This window comes from Cheilinus undulatus, linkage group 24, assembly GCF_018320785.1.
Source record: "Cheilinus undulatus linkage group 24, ASM1832078v1, whole genome shotgun sequence".
NCBI classification, from domain to species: domain Eukaryota; kingdom Metazoa; phylum Chordata; class Actinopteri; order Labriformes; family Labridae; genus Cheilinus; species Cheilinus undulatus.
The window spans coordinates 823,235-846,628 of record NC_054888.1 but is presented as its reverse complement, the minus strand read 5'-3'; the positions used below and the strand labels follow the sequence as shown (position 1 = coordinate 846,628).

Below are 23,394 nucleotides of genomic sequence, written 5' to 3'. Positions count from 1 at the left end.
AGGTCGACCTTAACTCTGTTGTTCTAAAGGGTAAATGTCGACCCTTACTCTGTGGTTCTAAAGGGTAAAGGTCTACCCTTACTCTGGTGTTCTAAAGGGTAAAGGTTAACCTTAACTCTGTGGTTCTAAAGGGTAAAGGTCGACCCTTACTCTGTTGTTCTAAAGGGTAAAGGTCGACCCTAACTCTGTGGTTCTTAAGGGTAAAGGTCGACCCTTACTCTGTGGTTCTAAAGGGTAAAGGTCAACCCTTACTCTGTTGTTCTAAGGGGTAAAGGTTGACCCTTACTCTGTGGTTCTAAAGGATAAAGGTCGACCCTTACTCTGTGGTTCTAAAGGGTAAAGGTTAACCTTAACTCTGTGGTTCTAAAGGGTAAAGGTTAACCTTATCTCTGTGGTTCGAAAGGGTAAAGATTGACCCTAACTCTGTGGTTCTAAAGGGTTAAAGTCAACCCTTACTCTGTGCTTCTAAAGGGTAAAGGTTAACGCTAATTCTGTGGTTCTAAAGGGTAAAGGTCGACCCTTACTCTGTTGTTCTAAAGTGTTAAGGTCAACCCTAACTTTGTGGATCTAAAGGGTAAAGGTCGACCCTTACTCTGTTGTTCTAAAGGGTAAAGGTTAACCTTAACTCTGTGGTTCTAAAGGGTAAAGGTTAACCTTATCTCTGTGGTTCGAAAGGGTAAAGATCGACCCTAACTCTGTGGTTCTAAAGGGTTAAGGTCGACCCTTACTCTGTGGTTCTAAAGGGTAAAGGTTAACCTTAACTCTGTGGTTCTAAAGGGTAAATGTTAACGCTAACCCTGTGCTTCTAAAGGGTAAAGGTCGACTCTTACTCTTTGGTTCTAAAGGATAAAGGTCAACCTTTACTCTGTTGTTCCAAAGGGTAAATGTCGACCCTTACTCTGTGGTTCTAAACGATAAAGGTCGACCCTTACTCTGTGGTTCGAAAGGGTAAAGGTCGACCCTTACTCTGTTGTTCTAAAGGGTAAAGGTCGACTCTAACTCTGTGGTTCTGAAGGGTAAAGGTCGACCTTAACTCTGTTGTTCTAAAGGGTAAATGTCGACCCTTACTCTGTGGTTCTAAAGGGTAAAGGTCTACCCTTACTCTGGTGTTCTAAAGGGTAAAGGTTAACCTTAACTCTGTGGTTCTAAAGGGTAAAGGTCGACCCTTACTCTGTTGTTCTAAAGGGTAAAGGTCGACCCTAACTCTGTGGTTCTTAAGGGTAAAGGTCGACCCTTACTCTGTGGTTCTAAAGGGTAAAGGTCAACCCTTACTCTGTTGTTCTAAGGGGTAAAGGTTGACCCTTACTCTGTGGTTCTAAAGGATAAAGGTCGACCCTTACTCTGTGGTTCTAAAGGGTAAAGGTTAACCTTAACTCTGTGGTTCTAAAGGGTAAAGGTTAACCTTATCTCTGTGGTTCGAAAGGGTAAAGATTGACCCTAACTCTGTGGTTCTAAAGGGTTAAAGTCAACCCTTACTCTGTGCTTCTAAAGGGTAAAGGTTAACGCTAATTCTGTGGTTCTAAAGGGTAAAGGTTGACCCTTACTCTGTTGTTCTAAAGGGTGAAGGTCGACCCTAACTCTATGGTTCTAAAGGGTTAAAGTCAACCCTTACTCTGTGGTTCTAAAGGGTAAATGTCGACCCTTACTCTGTGGTTCTAAACGATAAAGGTCGACCCTTACTCTGTGGTTCTAAAAGGTTAAAGTCAACCCTTACTCTGTGCTTCTAAAGGGTAAAGGTTAACGCTAACCCTGTGGTTCTAAAGGGTAAAGGTCGACCCTAACTCTGTTGTTCTAAAGGGTGAAGGTCAACCCCCTAACTCTATGGTTCTAAAGGGTTAAAGTCAACCCTTACTCTGTGGTTCTAAAGGGTAAATGTCGACCCTTACTCTGTGGTTCTAAACGATAAAGGTCGACCCTTACTCTGTGGTTCTAAAGGGCAAAGGTCGACCCTTACTCTGTTGTTCTAAAGGGTGAAGGTCGACTCTAACTCTGTGGTTCTAAAGGGTAAATGTCGACCCTTACTCTGTGGTTCTAAAGGGTAAAGGTCTACCCTTACTCTGGTGTTCTAAAGGGTAAATGTTAATGCTAACCCTGTGCTTCTAAAGGGTAAAGGTCGACTCTTACTCTGTGGTTCTAAAGGATAAAGATCGACCCTTACTCTGTTGTTCTAAAGGGTAAAGGTCGACTCTAAATCTGTGGTTCGAAAGGGTAAAGGTCGACCCTTTCTCTGTTGTTCTAAAGGGTAGAGGTTAACCTTAACTGTGTGGTTCTAAAGGGTAAATGTCGACCTTAACTCTGTTGTTCTAAAGGGTAAATGTTGACCCTTACTCTGTGGTTCTAAAGGGTAAAGGTCAACCCTAACTCTGTGGTTCTTAAGTATAAAGGTCGACCCTTAGTCTGTGGTTCTAAAGGGTAAAGGTCGACCCTAACTCTGTGGTTCTAAAGGGTAAAGGTCGACCCTTACTCTGTTGTTCTAAAGTGTAAAGGTCGACCCTAACTCTGTGGTTCTAAAGGGTAAAGGTCGACTCTAACTCTGTGGTTCTAAAGGGTAAATGTCGACCCTAACCCTGTAGTTCTAAAGGGTAAAGGTCGACCCTTACTCTGTGGTTCTAAAGGGTAAAGGTCAACCCTATCTCTGTGGTTCTTAAGTATAAAGGTCGACCCTTAGTCTGTTGTTCTAAAGGGTAAAGGTCGACTCATACTCTGTGGTTCTAAAGGGTAAAGGTCGACCCTTACTCTGTTGTTCTAAAGGGTAAAGGTCGACCCTAACTCTGTGGTTCTAAAGGGTAAATGTCGACCCTAACCCTGTAGTTCCAAAGGGTAAAGGTTGACCCTAACCCTGTAGTTATAAAGGGTAAAGGTCAACCCTAACTCTGTGGTTCTAAAGGGTAAAGGTCAACCCTAACTCTGTGGTTCTAAAGGGTGAAGGTTAACCCCCTACTTTGTTGTTCTAAAGGGTAATTGTCGACCCTAACTCTTTGGTTCTAAAGGGTAAAGGTCGACCCTAACCCTGTAGTTATAAAGTGTAAAGTTCGACCCTAACTCTGTGGTTCTAAAGGGTAAAGGTCAACCCTAACTCTGTGGTTCTAAAGGGTAAAGGTCAACCCCCTACTCTGTTGTTCTAAAGGGTAAAAGGTCAACCCTAACTCTGTTGTTCTTAAAGGGTAAAGGTCGACCCTAACTCTGTTGGTTCTAAAGGGTAAAGGTCGACTCATAACTCTGTGGTTCTAAAGGGTAAATGTCAACCCTAACCTCTGTAGTTCTAAAGGGTAAAGGTCGACACTTACTCTGTGGTTCTAAAGGGTAAAGGTCAACCCTAACTCTGTTGGTTCTTAAGGGTATAAAGGTCGACCCTTAGTCTGTTGTTCTAAAGGGTAAAGGTCGACTCATACTCTGTGGTTCTAAAGGGTAAAGGTCAACCCTAACTCTGTAGTTCTAAAGGGTAAAGGTCGACCCTAACTCTGTGGTTCTAAAGGGAAAAGGTCAACCCTTACTCTGTTGTTCTAAAGGGTGAAGGTCAACCCCCTACTTTGTTGTTCTAAAGGGTAAAGGTCAACCCTAACTCTGTGGTTCTAAAGGGTAAAGGTCGACCCTAACTCTGTGGTTCTAAAGGGTAAAGGTCGACCCTAACTCTGTGGTTCTAAAGGGTAAATGTCGACCTTTACTCTGTTGTTCTAAAGGGTAAAGGTCGACTCTAACTCTGTGGTTCTAATGGGTAAAGGTCGACTTTAACTCTGTTGTTCTAAAGGGTAAAGGTCGACCCTTACTCTGTTGTTCTAAAGGGTAAAGGTCGACCCTAACTCTGTGGTTCTAAAGGGTAAATGTCGACCCTAACCCTGTAGTTCTAAAGGGTAAAGGTTGACCCTAACTCTGTGGTTCTAAAGGGTAAAGGTCGACCCGAACCCTGTAGTTCTAAAGGGTAAAGGTCAACCCTAACCCTGTGGTTCTAAAGGGTAAAGGTCAACCCTAACTCTGTGGTTCTAAAGGGTAAAGGTCAACACCCTACTCTGTTGTTCTAAAGCGTAAATGTCGACCCTTACTCTGTTGTTCTAAAGGGTAAATGTCGACCCTAACTCTGTGGTTCTAAAGGGTAAATGTCAACCCTAACCCTGTAGTTCTTCAGGGTAAAGGTTGACCCTAACTCTGTGGTTCTAAAGGGTAAAGGTCAACCCTAACTCTGTGGTTCTAAAGGGTAAAGGTCAACCCCCTACTCTGTTGTTCTAACGGGTAAATGTCGACCCTAACCCTGTAGTTCTAAAGGGTGAAGGTGGACTCTAACTCTATGGTTCTAAAGGTTAAAGGTCCACCCTTAGTCTGTTGTTCTAAAGGGTAAAGGTCGACTCTAACTCTGTGGTTCTAAAGGGTAAAGGTCGACCTTAACTCTGTTGTTTTAAAGGGTAAATGTTGACCCTTACTCTGTGGTTCTAAAGGGTAAATGTTAACGCTAACCCTGTTGTTCTAAAGGGTGAAGGTGGACTCTAACTCTATGGTTCTAAAGGGTTAAAGTCAACCCTTACTCTGTGGTTCTAAAGGGTGAAGGTCGACTCTAACTCTGTGGTTCTAAAGGGTAAAGGTTGACCTTAACTCTGTTGTTCTAAAGGGTAAATGTTGACCCTTACTCTGTGGTTCTAAAGGGTAAATGTTAATGCTAACCCTGTGCTTCTAAAGGGTAAAGGTCGACTCTTACTCTGTGGTTCTAAATGATAAAGATCGACCCTTACTCTGTTGTTCTAAAGGGTAAATGTCGACCCTTACTCTGTTGTTTCCAAAGTGTAAAGGTCGACCCTAACTCTGTGGTTCTAAAGGGTAAAGGTCGACCCTTACTCTGTTGTTCTAAAGTGTAAAGGTTAACCTTAACTCTGTGGTTCTAAAGGGTAAATGTCGACCTTAACTCTGTAGTTCTAAAGGGTAAATGTCGACCCTTACTCTGTGGTTCTAAAGGATAAAGGTCGACCCTCACTCTGTTGTTCTAAAGGGTAAATGTCGACCCTTACTCTGTTGTTCTAAAGTGTAAAGGTCGACCCTAACTCTGTGGTTCTAAAGGGTAAAGGTTGACCCTAACTCTGTGGTTCTAAAGGGTAAAGGTCAACCCTAACTCTGTGGTTCTAAAGGGTAAAGGTCAACCCCCTACTCTGTTGTTCTAAAGGGTAAATGTCGACCCTTACTCTGTTGTTCTAAAGTGTAAAGGTCGACCCTAACTCTGTGGTTCTAAAGGTTAAAGGTCCACCCTTAGTCTGTTGTTCTAAAGGGTAAAGGTCGACTCTAACTCTGTGGTTCTAAAGGGTAAATGTTGACCCTTACTCTGTGGTTCTAAAGGGTAAATTTTAACGCTAACCCTGTTGTTCTAAAGGGTAAATGTCGACCCTAACTCTGTTGTTCTAAAGGGTGAAGGTGGACCCTAACTCTATGGTTCTAAAGGGTTAAAGTCAACCCTTACTCTGTGGTTCTAAAGGGTAAATGTCGACCCTTACTCTGTGGTTCTAAATGATAAAGGTCGACCCTTACTTTGTGGTTCTAAAGGGTAAAGGTCGACCCTTACTCTGTTGTTCTAAAGGGTGAAGGTCGACTCTAACTCTGTGGTTCTAAAGGGTAAAGGTTGACCTTAACTCTGTTGTTCTAATGGGTAAATGTTGACCCTTACTCTGTGGTTCTAAAGGGTAAAGGTTAACCTTAACTCTGTGGTTCTAAAGGGTAAATGTCAACCCTTACTCTGTTGTTCTAAAGGGTAAAGGTCGACCCTAACTCTGTGGTTCTAAAGGGTAAATGTTGACCCTAACCCTGTAGTTCTAAAGGGTAAAGGTCGACCTTTACTCTGTGGTTCTAAAGGGTAAAGGTCGACCCTTACTCTGTTGTTCTAAGGGGTAAAGGTCAACCCTAACTCTGTTGTTCTAAAGGGTGAAGGTCGACCCTAACTCTGTGGTTCTAAAGGGTTAAAGTCAACCCTTACTCTGTGGTTCTAAAGGGTAAATGTCGACCCTTACTCTGTGGTTCTAAAGGGTAAATGTTAACGCTAACCCTGTGCTTCTAAAGGGTAAAGGTCGACTCTTACTCTTTGGTTCTAAAGGATAAAGATCGACCCTTACTCTGTTGTTCTAAAGGGTAATTGTCGACCCTTACTCTGTGGTTCTAAAGGGTAAAGGTCAACCCCCTACTCTGTTGTTCTAAAGGGTTAAAGTCAACCCTTACTCTGTGGTTCTAAAGGGTAAATGTCGACCCTTACTCTGTGGTTCTAAAGGGTAAATGTTAACGCTAACCCTGTGCTTCTAAAGGGTAAAGGTCAACCCTAACTCTGTTGTTCTAAAGGGTAAAGGTCGACCCTTAGTCTGTTGTTCTAAAGGGTAAAGGTCAACCTTAACTCTGTGGTTCTAAAGGGTAAAGGTCAACACCCTACTCTGTTGTTCTAAAGGGTAAATGTCGACCATTACTCTGTTGTTCTAAAGGGTAAAGGTCGACCCTAACTCTGTGGTTCTAAAGGGTAAAGGTCAACCCTAACTCTGTGGTTCTTAAGTATAAAGGTCGACCCTTAGTCTGTTGTTCTAAAGGGTAAAGGTCGTCTCTAACTCTGTGGTTCTAAAGGGTAAAGGTCCACCCTTAGTCTGTTGTTCTAAAGGGTAAAGGTCGACCCTAACTCTGTTGTTCTAAAGGGTAAATGTCGACCCTCACCCTGTAGTTCCAAAGGGTAAAGGTCGACCCTAACCCTGTAGTTCTAAAGGGTAAAGGTCGACCCTAACTCTGTGGTTCTAAAGGGTAAAGGTCAACCCTAACTCTGTGGTTCTAAAGGGTGAAGGTCAACCCCCTACTTTGTTGTTCTAAAGGGTAATTGTCGACCCTAACTCTGTGGTTCTAAAGGGTAAAGGTCGACCCTAACTCTGTGGTTCTAAAGGGTAAATGTTAACCCTAACCCTGTGGTTCTAGAGGGTAAAGGTCAACCCTAACTCTGTGGTTCTAAAGGGTAAAGGTCAACCCCCTACTCTGTTGTTCTAAAGGGTAAATGTCGACCCTTACTCTGTTGTTCTTAAGTGTAAAGGTCGACCCTTACTCTGTTGTTCTAAAGGGTGAAGGTCGACTCTAACTCTGTGGTTCTAAAGGGTAAATGTCGACCCTTACTCTGTGGTTCTAAAGGGTAAAGGTCTACCCTTACTCTGGTGTTCTAAAGGGTAAATGTTAATGCTAACCCTGTGCTTCTAAAGGGTAAAGGTCGACTCTTACTCTGTGGTTCTAAAGGATAAAGATCGACCCTTACTCTGTTGTTCTAAAGGGTAAAGGTCGACTCTAAATCTGTGGTTCGAAAGGGTAAAGGTCGACCCTTTCTCTGTTGTTCTAAAGGGTAGAGGTTAACCTTAACTGTGTGGTTCTAAAGGGTAAATGTCGACCTTAACTCTGTTGTTCTAAAGGGTAAATGTTGACCCTTACTCTGTGGTTCTAAAGGGTAAAGGTCAACCCTAACTCTGTGGTTCTTAAGTATAAAGGTCGACCCTTAGTCTGTGGTTCTAAAGGGTAAAGGTCGACCCTAACTCTGTGGTTCTAAAGGGTAAAGGTCGACCCTTACTCTGTTGTTCTAAAGTGTAAAGGTCGACCCTAACTCTGTGGTTCTAAAGGGTAAAGGTCGACTCTAACTCTGTGGTTCTAAAGGGTCAATGTCAACCCGCAACCGGTAGTTATAAAGGGTAAAGGTCGACCCTTACTCTGTGGTTCTAAAGGGTAAAGGTCAACCCTATCTCTGTGGTTCTTAAGTATAAAGGTCGACCCTTAGTCTGTTGTTCTAAAGGGTAAAGGTCGACTCATACTCTGTGGTTCTAAAGGGTAAAGGTCGACCCTTACTCTGTTGTTCTAAAGGGTAAAGGTCGACCCTAACTCTGTGGTTCTAAAGGGTAAATGTCGACCCTAACCCTGTAGTTCCAAAGGGTAAAGGTTGACCCTAACCCTGTAGTTATAAAGGGTAAAGGTCAACCCTAACTCTGTGGTTCTAAAGGGTAAAGGTCAACCCTAACTCTGTGGTTCTAAAGGGTGAAGGTTAACCCCCTACTTTGTTGTTCTAAAGGGTAATTGTCGACCCTAACTCTTTGGTTCTAAAGGGTAAAGGTTGACCCTAACCCTGTAGTTATAAAGGGTAAAGGTCAACCCTAACTCTGTGGTTCTAAAGGGTAAAGGTCAACCCTAACTCTGTGGTTCTAAAGGGTGAAGGTCAACCCCCTACTCTGTTGTTCTAAAGGGTAAATGTCGACCCTTACTCTGTTGTTCTAAAGGGTAAAGGTCGACCCTAACTCTGTGGTTCTAAAGGGTAAAGGTCGACTCTAACTCTGTGGTTCTAAAGGGTAAATGTCGACCCTAACCCTGTAGTTCTAAAGGGTAAAGGTCGACCCTTACTCTGTGGTTCTAAAGGGTAAAGGTCAACCCTAACTCTGTGGTTCTTAAGTATAAAGGTCGACCCTTAGTCTGTTGTTCTAAAGGGTAAAGGTCGACTCATACTCTGTGGTTCTAAAGGGTAAAGGTCAACCCTAACTCTGTAGTTCTAAAGGGTAAAGGTCGACCCTAACTCTGTGGTTCTAAAGGGAAAAGGTCAACCCTTACTCTGTTGTTCTAAAGGGTGAAGGTCAACCCCCTACTTTGTTGTTCTAAAGGGTAAAGGTCAACCCTAACTCTGTGGTTCTAAAGGGTAAAGGTCGACCCTAACTCTGTGGTTCTAAAGGGTAAAGGTCGACCCTAACTCTGTGGTTCTAAAGGGTAAATGTCGACCTTTACTCTGTTGTTCTAAAGGGTAAAGGTCGACTCTAACTCTGTGGTTCTAATGGGTAAAGGTCGACTTTAACTCTGTTGTTCTAAAGGGTAAAGGTCGACCCTTACTCTGTTGTTCTAAAGGGTAAAGGTCGACCCTAACTCTGTGGTTCTAAAGGGTAAATGTCGACCCTAACCCTGTAGTTCTAAAGGGTAAAGGTTGACCCTAACTCTGTGGTTCTAAAGGGTAAAGGTCGACCCGAACCCTGTAGTTCTAAAGGGTAAAGGTCGACCCTAACCCTGTGGTTCTAAAGGGTAAAGGTCAACCCTAACTCTGTGGTTCTAAAGGGTAAAGGTCAACACCCTACTCTGTTGTTCTAAAGGGTAAATGTCGACCCTTACTCTGTTGTTCTAAAGTGTAAAGGTCGACCCTAACTCTGTGGTTCTAAAGGGTAAATGTCAACCCTAACCCTGTAGTTCTTCAGGGTAAAGGTTGACCCTAACTCTGTGGTTCTAAAGGGTAAAGGTCAACCCTAACTCTGTGGTTCTAAAGGGTAAAGGTCAACCCCCTACTCTGTTGTTCTAAAGGGTAAATGTCGACCCTAACCCTGTAGTTCTAAAGGGTAAAGGTCGACCCTAACTCTGTGGTTCTAAAGGTTAAAGGTCCACCCTTAGTCTGTTGTTCTAAAGGGTAAAGGTCGACTCTAACTCTGTGGTTCTAAAGGGTAAAGGTCGACCTTAACTCTGTTGTTTTAAAGGGTAAATGTTGACCCTTACTCTGTGGTTCTAAAGGGTAAATGTTAACGCTAACCCTGTTGTTCTAAAGGGTGAAGGTGGACTCTAACTCTATGGTTCTAAAGGGTTAAAGTCAACCCTTACTCTGTGGTTCTAAAGGGTGAAGGTCGACTCTAACTCTGTGGTTCTAAAGGGTAAAGGTTGACCTTAACTCTGTTGTTCTAAAGGGTAAATGTTGACCCTTACTCTGTGGTTCTAAAGGGTAAATGTTAATGCTAACCCTGTGCTTCTAAAGGGTAAAGGTCGACTCTTACTCTGTGGTTCTAAATGATAAAGATCGACCCTTACTCTGTTGTTCTAAAGGGTAAATGTCGACCCTTACTCTGTTGTTTCCAAAGTGTAAAGGTCGACCCTAACTCTGTGGTTCTAAAGGGTAAAGGTCGACCCTTACTCTGTTGTTCTAAAGGGTAAAGGTTAACCTTAACTCTGTGGTTCTAAAGGGTAAATGTCGACCTTAACTCTGTAGTTCTAAAGGGTAAATGTCGACCCTTACTCTGTGGTTCTAAAGGATAAAGGTCGACCCTCACTCTGTTGTTCTAAAGGGTAAATGTCGACCCTTACTCTGTTGTTCTAAAGTGTAAAGGTCGACCCTAACTCTGTGGTTCTAAAGGGTAAAGGTTGACCCTAACTCTGTGGTTCTAAAGGGTAAAGGTCAACCCTAACTCTGTGGTTCTAAAGGGTAAAGGTCAACCCCCTACTCTGTTGTTCTAAAGGGTAAATGTCGACCCTTACTCTGTTGTTCTAAAGTGTAAAGGTCGACCCTAACTCTGTGGTTCTAAAGGTTAAAGGTCCACCCTTAGTCTGTTGTTCTAAAGGGTAAAGGTCGACTCTAACTCTGTGGTTCTAAAGGGTAAATGTTGACCCTTACTCTGTGGTTCTAAAGGGTAAATTTTAACGCTAACCCTGTTGTTCTAAAGGGTAAATGTCGACCCTAACTCTGTTGTTCTAAAGGGTGAAGGTGGACCCTAACTCTATGGTTCTAAAGGGTTAAAGTCAACCCTTACTCTGTGGTTCTAAAGGGTAAATGTCGACCCTTACTCTGTGGTTCTAAATGATAAAGGTCGACCCTTACTTTGTGGTTCTAAAGGGTAAAGGTCGACCCTTACTCTGTTGTTCTAAAGGGTGAAGGTCGACTCTAACTCTGTGGTTCTAAAGGGTAAAGGTTGACCTTAACTCTGTTGTTCTAATGGGTAAATGTTGACCCTTACTCTGTGGTTCTAAAGGGTAAAGGTTAACCTTAACTCTGTGGTTCTAAAGGGTAAATGTCAACCCTTACTCTGTTGTTCTAAAGGGTAAAGGTCGACCCTAACTCTGTGGTTCTAAAGGGTAAATGTTGACCCTAACCCTGTAGTTCTAAAGGGTAAAGGTCGACCTTTACTCTGTGGTTCTAAAGGGTAAAGGTCGACCCTTACTCTGTTGTTCTAAGGGGTAAAGGTCAACCCTAACTCTGTTGTTCTAAAGGGTGAAGGTCGACCCTAACTCTGTGGTTCTAAAGGGTTAAAGTCAACCCTTACTCTGTGGTTCTAAAGGGTAAATGTCGACCCTTACTCTGTGGTTCTAAAGGGTAAATTTTAACGCTAACCCTGTGCTTCTAAAGGGTAAAGGTCGACTCTTACTCTTTGGTTCTAAAGGATAAAGGTCGACCCGTTGTTCTAAAGGGTAATTGTCGACCCTTACTCTGTGTTTCGAAAGGGTAAAGGTCAACCCCCTACTCTGTTGTTCTAAAGGGTTAAAGTCAACCCTTACTCTGTGGTTCTAAAGGGTAAATGTCGACCCTTACTCTGTGGTTCTAAAGGGTAAATGTTAACGCTAACCCTGTGCTTCTAAAGGGTAAAGGTCGACTCTTACTCTTTGGTTCTAAAGGATAAAGGTCGACCCTTACTCTGTTGTTCTAAACGATAAAGGTCGACCCTTACTCTGTGGTACGAAAGGGTAAAGGTCGACCCTAACTCTGTGGTTCTAAAGGGTAAAGGTCGACTCTAACTCTGTGGTTCTAAAGGGTAAAGGTCGACTCTAACTCTGTGGTTCTAAAGGGTAAAGGTCAACCCTAACTCTGTAGTTCTAAAGGGTAAAGGTCGACCCTAACTCTGTGGTTCTAAAGGGTAAAGGTCAACCCTAACTCTGTTGTTCTAAAGGGTAAAGGTCGACCCTTAGTCTGTTGTTCTAAAGGGTAAAGGTCAACCTTAACTCTGTGGTTCTAAAGGGTAAAGGTCAACACCCTACTCTGTTGTTCTAAAGGGTAAATGTTGACCATTACTCTGTTGTTCTAAAGGGTAAAGGTCGACCCTAACTCTGTGGTTCTAAAGGGTAAAGGTCAACCCTAACTCTGTGGTTCTTAAGTATAAAGGTCGACCCTTAGTCTGTTGTTCTAAAGGGTAAAGGTCGTCTCTAACTCTGTGGTTCTAAAGGGTAAAGGTCCACCCTTAGTCTGTTGTTCTAAAGGGTAAAGGTCGACCCTAACTCTGTTGTTCTAAAGGGTAAATGTCGACCCTCACCCTGTAGTTCCAAAGGGTAAAGGTCGACCCTAACCCTGTAGTTCTAAAGGGTAAAGGTCGACCCTAACTCTGTGGTTCTAAAGGGTAAAGGTCAACCCTAACTCTGTGGTTCTAAAGGGTGAAGGTCAACCCCCTACTTTGTTGTTCTAAAGGGTAATTGTCGACCCTAACTCTGTGGTTCTAAAGGGTAAAGGTCGACCCTAACTCTGTGGTTCTAAAGGGTAAATGTTAACCCTAACCCTGTGGTTCTAGAGGGTAAAGGTCAACCCTAACTCTGTGGTTCTAAAGGGTAAAGGTCAACCCCCTACTCTGTTGTTCTAAAGGGTAAATGTCGACCCTTACTCTGTTGTTCTTAAGTGTAAAGGTCGACCCCAACTCTGTGGTTCTAAAGGGTAAATGTCGACCCTTACTCTGTTGTTCTAAAGTGTAAAGGTCGACCCTAACTCTGTGGTTCTAAAGGGTAAATGTCGACCCTTACTCTGTGGTTCTAAAGGATAAAGGTCTTACCCTTAGTCTGTTGTTCTAAAGGGTAAATGTTGACCCTTACTCTGTTGTTCTAAAGTGTAAAGGTCGACCCTAACTCTGTGGTTCTAAAGGGTAAAGGTCTTACCCTTAGTCTGTTGTTCTAAAGGGTAAATGTCGACCCTTACTCTGTTGTTCTAAAGGGTAAATGTCGACCCTAACCCTGTAGTTCTAAAGGTCAAAGGTCGACCCTAACTCTGTGGTTCTAAAGGGTAAAGGTCAACCCTAACTCTGTAGTTCTAAAGGGTAAAGGTCGACCCTAACTCTGTGGTTCTAAAGGGTAAAGGTCAACCCTAACTCTGTGGTTCTAAAGGGTGAAGGTCAACCCCCTACTTTGTTGTTCTAAAGGGTGAAGGTCGACCCTAACTCTGTGGTTCTAAAGGGTAAATGTTAACCCTAACCCTGTGGTTCTAGAGGGTAAAGGTCAACCTTTACTCTGTGGTTCTAAAGGGTAAAGGTCAACCCTTACTCTGTTTTTCTAAAGGGTAAAGGTTAACTCTTACTTTTTCATAAATCAAACTTAAAGTCAGATATCTACCTGCAGGATGGCCTCATCATCGATATCATTGAATATTGTTCCATTGATCTGACTTGGCTTGAGAGCAACCCAGTTCAGCACTGGCATCCTAAACTTGGTCTGAATTGGCTTCTTGATCTTGACCGCTGTTTAATAGAGACAGAAAGGTGAGAGATTAAGAGGTCAGAGACAGAAAGGTGAGAGATTAAGAGGTCCGAGACAGAAAGGTGAGAGATTAAGAGGTCAGAGACAGAAAGGTGAGAGATTAAGAGGTCAGAGACAGAAAGGTGAGAGATTAAGAGGTCCGAGACAGAAAGGTGAGAGATTAAGAGGTCAGAGACAGAAAGATGAGAGATTAAGAGGTCAGAGACAGAAAGATGAGAGATTAAGAGGTATGAGACAGAAAGGTGAGAGATGAAATGCTACAGATGGATGATGAACATGAGGGTGAAGATCGGTGATGTAGGTAAGGATAAATGACGGCGAGAGGAAAATGAATGATGGCGGTGATACAGGCGAGGATGAGGAAAGTGGTGTGGTGAATTATTATGAAGATGGTGATGATGGTGAAGATGAGTGCTGATAACGAAGATAAATGGTGAATCATGTTAATTGATGTTAACAAGGTGTTGACCCTCGTTAGGACACCTACAGAATAACTTGAGCGGACCCTCTGTCAGCACAAAGAGAGAGAACAGGTCATCAGAGATCAGTGCTCTAACGTCGTTTCTCACCTGAACAGTTTTTAAACGTCATTCAGTCTCACCTGCTAGTCCAGAGTTAAAGATGACCGTTGGCGACCCCCCTGTACCTGGAAGAGGGGGGGCCACAGGGGGAGGAGGGGGGGGCATGGGGATGTTAGAGGAGAGCTCACTGGTCCGACAGGGGGGGGGAGGGGGAGGGGGAGGCGGAGGAGCAGGGGGAGGAGGAGCAGGGTACGACTCGTTGGACACTTAGAGAGGACAACAGAAAACTGGAAGTTAGACTCTCTTACATATGCTTATGGTGAAACAAGGTTCTCATTGGTCCATCCTAAACTCACCTGAACCTGGCATTGGTGGTGGAGGAGGGGGGGGAGGGGGAGGGGCCGGCATTCCTGGAGCTCCACCCATGCCAGTTCCCATGCCGTGATAGGCTACTGTCTCAGGACTGTTGATCCAATCAGATAATAGTTCAAAAATTAATGACAGATGATTGAATATGATTGCTCTCTTTCTTTGGTAACAGCATTTATATCATGTTAGAATCTCTAGAATTATTGGTCTATTAAACATCGATACATGGTCGCCATGGTTACCTGTGTCTGTACCTTTAACTGTGCCTTTACTTTTGTTGGGACTGTCGTTTGTTGGTACTTTCATCTTTGTTGGTACCTTTACATTTGTTGGTACCTTTACGTTTGTTGGGGCCTTTACATTTGTTGGTACCTTTACGTTTGTTGGGACCTTTAAATTTGTTGGTACCTTTGTATTTGTTGGTACCTTTATATTTGTTGGTGCCTTTAGGCTTGTTGGTGCCTTTAGGCTTGTTGGTGCCTTTAGGCTTGTTGGTGCCTTTAAGTTTGTTGGTATCTTTATGTTTGTTGGTACCTTTATGTTTGTTGGTACCTTTGTATTTGTTGGTGCCTTTAGGCTTGTTGGTGCCTTTAAGTTTGTTGGTATCTTTATGTTTGTTGGTACCTTTATGTTTGTTGGTACCTTTGTATTTGTTGGTGCCTTTAGGCTTGTTGGTGCTTTTATGTTTGTTGGTATCTTTATGTTTGTTGGTACCTTTAGGCTTTTTGGTGCCTTTAAGTTTGTTGGTACCTTTACGTTTGTCGGTACCTTTGTTTTTTTTGGTACCTTTACGTTTGTTGGTACCTTTACGTTTGTTGGTGCCTTTATGTTTGTTGGGACCTTTAAATTTGTTGGTACCTTTGTATTTGTTGGGACCTTTATATTTGTTGGTGCCTTTATGTTTGTTGGGACCTTTAAATTTGTTGGTACCTTTGTATTTGTTGGTACCTTTATGTTTGTTGGTACCCTTCCCTAACCCTGGTACCTTTCCTGTGACTTTTTCCGTGTTGCTTAGATAACACTAATGGTAATGCTATGGCTAGCCTTATTGCTAAATCATGATGTGTCACACCTTGGTAAGGCAGGGTCAGATACTCACCTTGGGGACAGGTTAGGGCAGGGCGGGGGTGATGGGGAGGCAGAGTCAGACACTCCCCCATCCCCCTCCCCTCGCTGTGGTTGTGGACCTCCAGGTCCTCCGGCCTGCTGTGCCTCCTGAGCCTGACGCTCTAAACGACTCTGGCGCCGAATAGTCTGGTCCTTCTCCCTAACCATCCGCCGCAGCGTGTGCACCTGGGAGTTGGCACTGGCATACACATCCTAGGTGAGCAGAGATAAAATGGGACGTGAGCTTAAGGTTCTGCTCCCTAATAACAGGCTTGTTTCCATAGCAACAGCACCAACCCGGATGTGGTCCAGCTCCTTGTTGGTCTGCATCAGCTGTTTCTCGAGCTCAACGATCTTCAGCATCGCCTCGTTCTCCACATCAAGGAGGCGCTCCGACATCTGAGGACAGAAGAGGGGGGTAAAAAGAGTCCAGGAAGACACCTGTCCATCTTCCTGTGGGTAAGCACCTGTCCATCTTCCTGTGGGTCAACACCTGTCCATCTACCTGTGGTTCAACACCTGTCCATCTACCTGTGGGTCAACACCTGTCCATCTTCCTGTCTTACCGTGGTCAGATTCTCCTCCAGCTCTTCAACTCGCTCTAGGGCGGCTGTCTTGGTCTCGGCGTCCTCTAGCAGGGTCCCTACATCAAACACGTTATCCAGGTAAGCCTGAATCTGCACCTGCAGCCTGTCACTCTCCGTGTGCTTTAGCCGCTGAAGAACAGAAACAACAGGATGTTAGTTCATGATCTATGATCTATGATCCATTATCTATGATCCAGTGGTATTGATCAGTCATAAACTTGATTAAATATCATTGTTATTTTTATTGTAACGTCTAGCAGGTAAAATAGTAAAAGTAACAAAATGTAAAATAATTACTCATTCTGATCTGATATTTATCACTTAATTTTCAGCCTTTTTTCTCTTCCCATGTGTTTGTTAGACAGTTGGTCATGTGTTGATGATGTCATTGATGATGTCACTGATGATGTCATGGTTTACCTCCAGGTGTTCATCCAGGTTCAGCTTGGTGAAGTCGTACTGCAGGTGAACTCTGAAGTTCATGTCTTCCACTGAGTGAACCACGATGTTAATGAACTGCATACAGGCCACCTGGAGACAGTTACCATGGCAACAACACACCTGATCACAGCTGGTCAATCTCCTGCTGATGATGTCATCAAAAGGTATTTTTGATTCCAGGTGAGTCAAATATGGATTAAAGTATTTAACAAAATATCAGTAATGAAAACTTTTTGATCAACATTAAGTCAAATCAGGAATTGATTGTTCATTGATAAGTTATTGTACTAGTGTTACTAATAGACACTGATAACAAACTGATTAGTTCTGGATCATTTTTATTGATTTACAGATAATACCAAAAAGTCGATGTTGTCGTCTTCATTCTTAAAATGCTCCATCAACTTCTCAAAACGCATCGACTCTGAACACACCTGCAACAAATCAATCAACAACTAAATTAATCAACTAATCAATGACTCAAACAACGGATTAATCAATCCATCAATCAGATACACAACAAATCAAACAACGGATCAATCAGCTAATGAATCAATAAGCTAATCAAAGACTCAAAAAAAACACTGAACCATTCATCTATTAATCAATCTGTCAACCAGTCAACAACTAATCAATCAACCGTCCACTCAATCATCAATCGTGCCTTCCCAGTTCATCATTATTACCGTCTTGAAGTTGTCAAAGGCCGAAAGGATGATCTCATGACCTCCTCTGACCAAACAGACCGCTGCCAACAACTCAAGCACCAACGCCTTCGTCCTGGCACGCCAACAGAGGGCGAGGGAGGGGGGGAGAGAGATACATGTGAACATATAATAGACCTGTTAGACTGCGTGAGCGAGGGAGGGGAGATAGAGAGAGAGAGACACATGTGAACATATAATAGACCTGTTAGACTGGACGAGCGAGGGAGGGGAGAGAGAGAGATACATGTGAACATATAATAGACCTGTTAGACTGGACGAGCGAGGGAGGGGAGAGAGAGAGAGAGAGATACATGTGAACATATAATAGACATGTTAGACTGGGTGAATGAGGAAGGGTTGTAGGTGTAGTAGGTGTGTAGTTGTAGTTGTGTAGTTGTAGTTGGTGTGTAGCTGTAGTTGTGTAATTGTAGTAGGTGTGTAGTTGTAGTAGGTGTGTAGTTGTAGTTGTGTAGTTGTAGTAGGTGTGTAGTTGTAGTTGTGTAGTTGTAGTAAGTGTGTAGTTGTGTAGTTGTAGTAGGTGTGTAGTTGTAGTAGGTGTGTAGTTGCAGTAAGTGTGTAGTTGTAGTTGTGTAGTTGTAGTAGGTGTGTAGTTGTGTAGTTGTAGTAGGTGTGTAGTTGTAGTAAGTGTGTAGTTGTAGTTGTGTAGTTGTAGTAGGTGTGTAGTTGGGTAGTTGTAGTAGGTGTGTAGTTGTAGTAAGTGTGTAGTTGTAGTTGTGTAGTTGTAGTAGGTGTGTAGTTGTAGTTGTGTAGTTATAGTAGGTGTGTAGTTGTAGTAGGTGTGTAGTTGTAGTTGTGTAGTTGTAGTAGGTGTGTAGTTGTAGTTGTGTAGTTGTAGTAGTTGTGTAGTTGTAGTTGTGTAGTTGTAGTAGGTGTGTAGTTGTAGTTGTGTAGTTGTAGTAGGTGTGTAGTTGTAGTAAGTGTGTAGTTGTAGTTGTGTAGTTGTAGTAGGTGTGTAGTAGTAGTTGTGTAGTTATAGTAGGTGTGTAGTTGTAGTAGGTTTGTAGTTGTAGTTGTGTAGTTGTAGTAGGTGTGTAGTTGTGTAGTTGTAGTAGGTGTGTAGTTGTAGTTGTGTAGTTGTAGTAGTTGTGTAGTTGTAGTTGTGTAGTTGTAATAGGTATGTATTTGTAGATGTGTAGTTGTAGATGTGTAGTTGTAGTTGTGCAGTTGTAGTAGTTGTGTAGTTGTAGTAGGTGTGTAGTTGTGTAGTTGTAGTTGTGTAGTTGTAGTAAGTGTGTAGTTGTAGTTGTGTAGTTGTAGTAGGTGTGTAGTAGTAGTTGTGTAGTTATAGTAGGTGTGTAGTTGTAGTAGGTTTGTAGTTGTAGTTGTGTAGTTGTAGTAGGTGTGTAGTTGTGTAGTTTTAGTAGGTGTGTAGTTGTAGTTGTGTAGTTGTAGTAGTTGTGTAGTTGTAGTTGTGTAGTTGTAATAGGTATGTATTTGTAGATGTGTAGTTGTAGATGTGTAGTTGTAGTTGTGCAGTTGTAGTAGTTGTGTAGTTGTAGTAGGTGTGTAGTTGTAGTTGTGTATTTTGTGCGGTTCTTGTTACCTAGGGTTCCGGTTGTTGAGGCTCAGGGCGATCTCATTGACGGCGTGAGGATGTGACATCACCATGTTGAAGCCATACTGAGGAAGAGGAGGAGTTTCGGACTGTTTAATAAACCATGTAAAAATGCTGCAAATGATTCTGATTGGCTGATGGGTTTACCTGGTAGTTCATGATGGCTCTCAGGCACATGACACAAACGTGAACGTCGTCTTTCTTACAGACGAGTCGGGAATTCTTCAGAGTTCGACGACTTGGCAGAGTATTGGAGCGAGTGACTAGAGTGGAACTAGAAACACAGACGTGTGAGGCGTTGGATCTGAATCAGCTGACATTAGCCTTGTTTTTATCTTTTTACCTGATGGAGTGGCGAGCCGCTCGGGGTGCTGACGAGGAGGGGGAGGGAAGGCTGCAGTCTCCATGGAGGTCCTCAATCGACCGACTCCAGGGAGAGTCAATGGACGATACTTCAGCTCGATCCTCCGATTGCTCACCATCAAACCTGAACACAAAAGAGGAAACAGTTCCACCATCATAACAACCATTGATCAGACATCACAACCATTGATCAGACATCACCACCATTGATCAGACATCAAAACCATTGATCAGACATCACAACCATTGATCTGACATCACCACCATTGATCTGACATCACAACCATTGATCAGACATCACAACCATTGATCAGACATCACCACCATTGATCAGACATCACAACCATTGATCAGACATCACAACCATTGATCAGACATCACCACCATTGATCTGACATCACAACCATTGATCAGACATCACAACCATTGATCAGACATCACAACCATTGATCAGACATCACCACCATTGATCTGACATCACAACCATTGATCAGACATCACCACCATTGATCTGACATCACAACCATTGATCAGACATCACAACCATTGATCAGACATCACAACCATTGATCAGACATCACCACCATTGATCTGACATCACAACCATTGATCAGACATCACCACCATTGATCTGACATCACAACCATTGATCAGACATCACAACCATTGATCAGACATCACAACCATTGATCAGACATCACCACCATTGATCTGACATCACAACCATTGATCAGACATCACAACCATTGATCAGACATCACCACCATTGATCAGACATCACAACCATTGATCAGACATCACAACCATTGATCAGACATCACAACCATTGATCAGACATCACCACCATTGATCTGACATCACCACCATTGATCAGACATCACAACCATTGATCAGACACCAGCATCTCAGAAGTTTCAGTCTGTGTTGACTTACGTGACAGCGTACTGAGCAAAGGACAAATACTCCACAAGAACATCAAGACCTCGATTCTCCTCATTAAGAAACTCTCTGACCCACCTAGAAAGAGACAGATGGGTTATCAGAAACAGACCAACAGGAATTACAGTTTTTCTCCATTGGTTTGGCTCATTTCTTGAAAAACAGAAATTACATTCTTAAAACTCTAAGATCTTTTGGCAAAACAGTCTTACAGTTCAGCACAACACCATAGCTCACTTGCAAAAGCTCATATCTCTCCCAAAACAGTTCACTCATTTGTCAAAACTAAATTCTATTCTCATATAAATAGTCAGTGCCCCCAAAATGCATTGTCCCTTTGGCATTGTGTTAGCACTGCGAGTCAAAATGTTTTGATGTTTTGTCTCTATGGCAGATGACCATTGAAATATCCCTAATGTCCGCCTTTCATTCTTAGCCCAGTCCTTCACTGATAGTGGTTACTGAGCTAGTTTTTTTGGTTAGCTAACAGAATACAATTGTGTATAAAACTGAAAAAAATAAAAATAAAAAAATAGGACTTTGCAGTATGAGTAGCCTCCAAGGTTTGACATCACACATTGCACTCATACTGCCAAGGAAACTGTAACTTTGTTTTCACACACATTACTGTAAGTAACTTCCATACATCAGAGTAAATAGAAAATGTAGATAGCGTAAACACATAAACAATATATAAACAAAAAACAAGGAAAATTATATGTAGCCTACACGGCTGTAAATAAAGCTGGAGTTTCACAACTAACTCTTCTTCACTGGTCACTGTCCTCACACTCCTTCTCCTGGCCCTCCGTCCACACCTGTCTGTCTGGCCACAGATCTTCATCCACATCACAGCGTATACTCTCCCTTGCGATGCAACGAGGGAAAAAACAGCGTGAATGTCGCAACCATCCCCTACACTGATCACCTGTAATATCTTAACACGCAGCGTTCATTGCATCGAGCAGGGACCTCTGATTTTTAGCCTGATGCTCTCCACTCTCCACCTCCAAGCAGAGAAAAACTCCTCAATAAGACTGAGGAAAGGAGAGTAAGGTGGTACGAACACCATGACATCCTTGGATGAGTAGTGAACCAGAGGCCTGTATGGTATTCATGGTTTTACAGTATGTTTTTGACTAATTTTGACAATTCAACAGACTATTGTGCATGTGATGACTTATACAATGAAATGATGCTGACATGCTCTGGACAGAATAACCATGAGACTGAGAAGTCAACAATCAGTTTAGATCAACAAGATCGATTCACTTGGAAATTGTGCTAAATGCAGGCTGTCTGTACTTATTCATTAGCAAAGATGTACTGACACATTGAGACATACACAAAGACATTTGCAATTCGATGAAATGAAGGAGAAATTCAATTCTGTTGTGAAAAATTGCTAAGTGGTTTGGAGATTTGTCCATGTTATTTTGAGAATTTAATTTCGGTTTCAAGAAATGAGCCAAACCAATGGAGAAAAACTGTAAAATCAAAGATATTCAGGTAGGTTCGCACCCGATATGGTTGGTGCGAAGGGAAATCTCTAGCTCTCGGAGTGTCTGAGTCGACTCTTGAACTCTTCTCCTGAACTTCTGCAGACGTAAAGGAAGAGACATCATTTTTACTTTAAGAAAATAAAACTGAGTGACTTCATTATGAAACCTGAACCATCATAAAACTACTGTTCCCATCTCACCTTGCGTGTTACTGCAGGATCCAGGAAGCCTCTCAGTTTCTGAATGTAAGTGTGTGGAGGGTTTTTCACCTGAAACCGCTCCTGCATATAAACAACAAGGATGCAAAGTATGGTATCAAATTTATTTAAACAGAACCCTAACCTTACCATGACCCAAACCCAACCTACTATAAAAAAAAACCTGACCTAATATATACCTGGTCTAATATAAACCTGGCCTAATATAAACCCGACCTACACTAAACCTGACGTAATATAAACCTGACCTACTCTAAACCTGACCTAATATAAACCTGACCTAATATAAACCTGGCCTACTCTACACCTGGCCTAATATAAACCTGGCCTACTCTACACCTGACCTAATAAAAACCTGACCTAAGATAAACCCGACCTAATATAAACCTGACCTACTCTAAACCTGGCCTAATATAGACCTGGCCTAATATAAACCTGGCCTACTCTACACCTGACCTATTAAAAACCTGACCTAAGATAAACCCGACCTAATATAAACCTGGCCTACTCTACACCTGACCTATTAAAAACCTGACCTAAGATAAACCCGACCTAATATAAACCTGGCCTACTCTACACCTGACCTATTAAAAACCTGACCTAAGATAAACCCGACCTAATGTAAACCTGACCTACTCTAAACCTGACCTAATATAAACCTGACCTACTCTAAACCTGGCCTAATATAAACCTGGCCTACTTTACACCTGACCTATTAAAAACCTGACCTAAGATTAACCCGAACTAATATAAACCTGGCCTACTCTACACCTGACCTATTAAAAACCTGACCAAAGATAAACACGACCTACACTAAACCTGACCTACTCTAAACCTGACCTACTATAAACCTGGCCTAATATAAACCTGGCCTAATATAAACCTGACCTACTATAAACCCGACCTACACTAAACCTGACCCACTCTAAACCTGACCTACTCTAAACCTGACCTACTCTAAACCTGACCTACTATAAACCTGGCCTACTATAAGCCTGGCCTAATATAACTCGGCCTAATATAAACCCGGCCTATACTAAACCTGACCTACCCTAAACCTGACCTACTCTAAACCTGACCTACCCTAAACCTGACCTACTATAACCCTAGCCTACTATAAACCTGGCCTAGTATAAATCCGGCCTAATATAAACCCGACCTACTCTAAACCTGACCTACTCTAAACCTGGCCTACTATAAACCTGGCCTAATATAAACCTGACCTAATGTAAACCTGGCCTAATTATAAACCTGGACTACAATAAACCTGACCTCCTATAAACCTGGCCTACTATAAACCTGGCCTACTCTAAACCTGGCCTAATATAAACCTGGCCTACTCTAAACCTGGCCCACTATAAACCTGGCCTAATATAAACCTGACCTACTCTAAACCTGGCCTAATATAAACCTGGCCTACTCTAAACCTGGCCTACTATAAACCTGGCCTAATATAAACCTGACCTACTCTAAACCTGGCCTAATATAAACCTGGCCTACTCTAAACCTGGCCTACTATAAACCTGGCCTAATATAAACCTGACCTACTCTAAACCTGACCTACTATAACCCTAGCCAACTATAACTCTTACCTGCCAAAGCCATAAGAGTTGCTTGGCTTTATAATTATGTGGAAGATTTTATTCAAATTGAGATAGATATGGTTATTTTAATAACATTTTAGGGTTCCTAGGTTAGACTGAGGAAATTCTTTCTCACCTGATCACAGATCAGCTCCCACTTCTTCTCGTTGTCATAGGAACGAAGCAGACGCACCTTATCAGGAGGCAGGTTCATGGAATTCTGAAACAAAGACATTTTTATAAAATATAAATTATATCGCAGTAAGCATGAG

At 42.6% G+C, this 23,394-nt stretch overlaps 1 protein-coding gene across 3 annotated transcripts in view; it reads right to left on the bottom strand.

Moving 5' to 3' along the window:
* The window catches only part of LOC121506379 (formin-like protein 2), a 40,590-nt gene that overhangs the window by 12,068 nt on the left and 5,128 nt on the right, over nt 1-23,394 (bottom strand). For all 3 annotated transcript variants that reach the window (XR_005991636.1, XR_005991637.1, XM_041782166.1), the window contains exons 2-18: nt 23,259-23,342; nt 21,522-21,602; nt 21,341-21,417; nt 19,814-19,897; nt 18,861-19,004; nt 18,665-18,791; nt 18,506-18,582; nt 16,921-17,014; nt 16,594-16,668; nt 16,214-16,324; nt 15,773-15,922; nt 15,504-15,605; nt 15,199-15,419; nt 14,087-14,193; nt 13,811-13,996; nt 13,697-13,717; nt 13,066-13,190 (exon numbers count right to left, since the gene is read on the bottom strand). Coding sequence is in view for 1 of the 3 variants with exons in the window: in XM_041782166.1 (XP_041638100.1) it covers nt 13,066-13,190; nt 13,697-13,717; nt 13,811-13,996; nt 14,087-14,193; nt 15,199-15,419; nt 15,504-15,605; nt 15,773-15,922; nt 16,214-16,324; nt 16,594-16,668; nt 16,921-17,014; nt 18,506-18,582; nt 18,665-18,791; nt 18,861-19,004; nt 19,814-19,897; nt 21,341-21,417; nt 21,522-21,602; nt 23,259-23,342 (1,866 nt within the window). In the remaining 2 variants the exon portion in view is untranslated. The remainder of the gene's footprint in view (nt 1-13,065; nt 13,191-13,696; nt 13,718-13,810; nt 13,997-14,086; nt 14,194-15,198; nt 15,420-15,503; nt 15,606-15,772; nt 15,923-16,213; nt 16,325-16,593; nt 16,669-16,920; nt 17,015-18,505; nt 18,583-18,664; nt 18,792-18,860; nt 19,005-19,813; nt 19,898-21,340; nt 21,418-21,521; nt 21,603-23,258; nt 23,343-23,394) is intronic.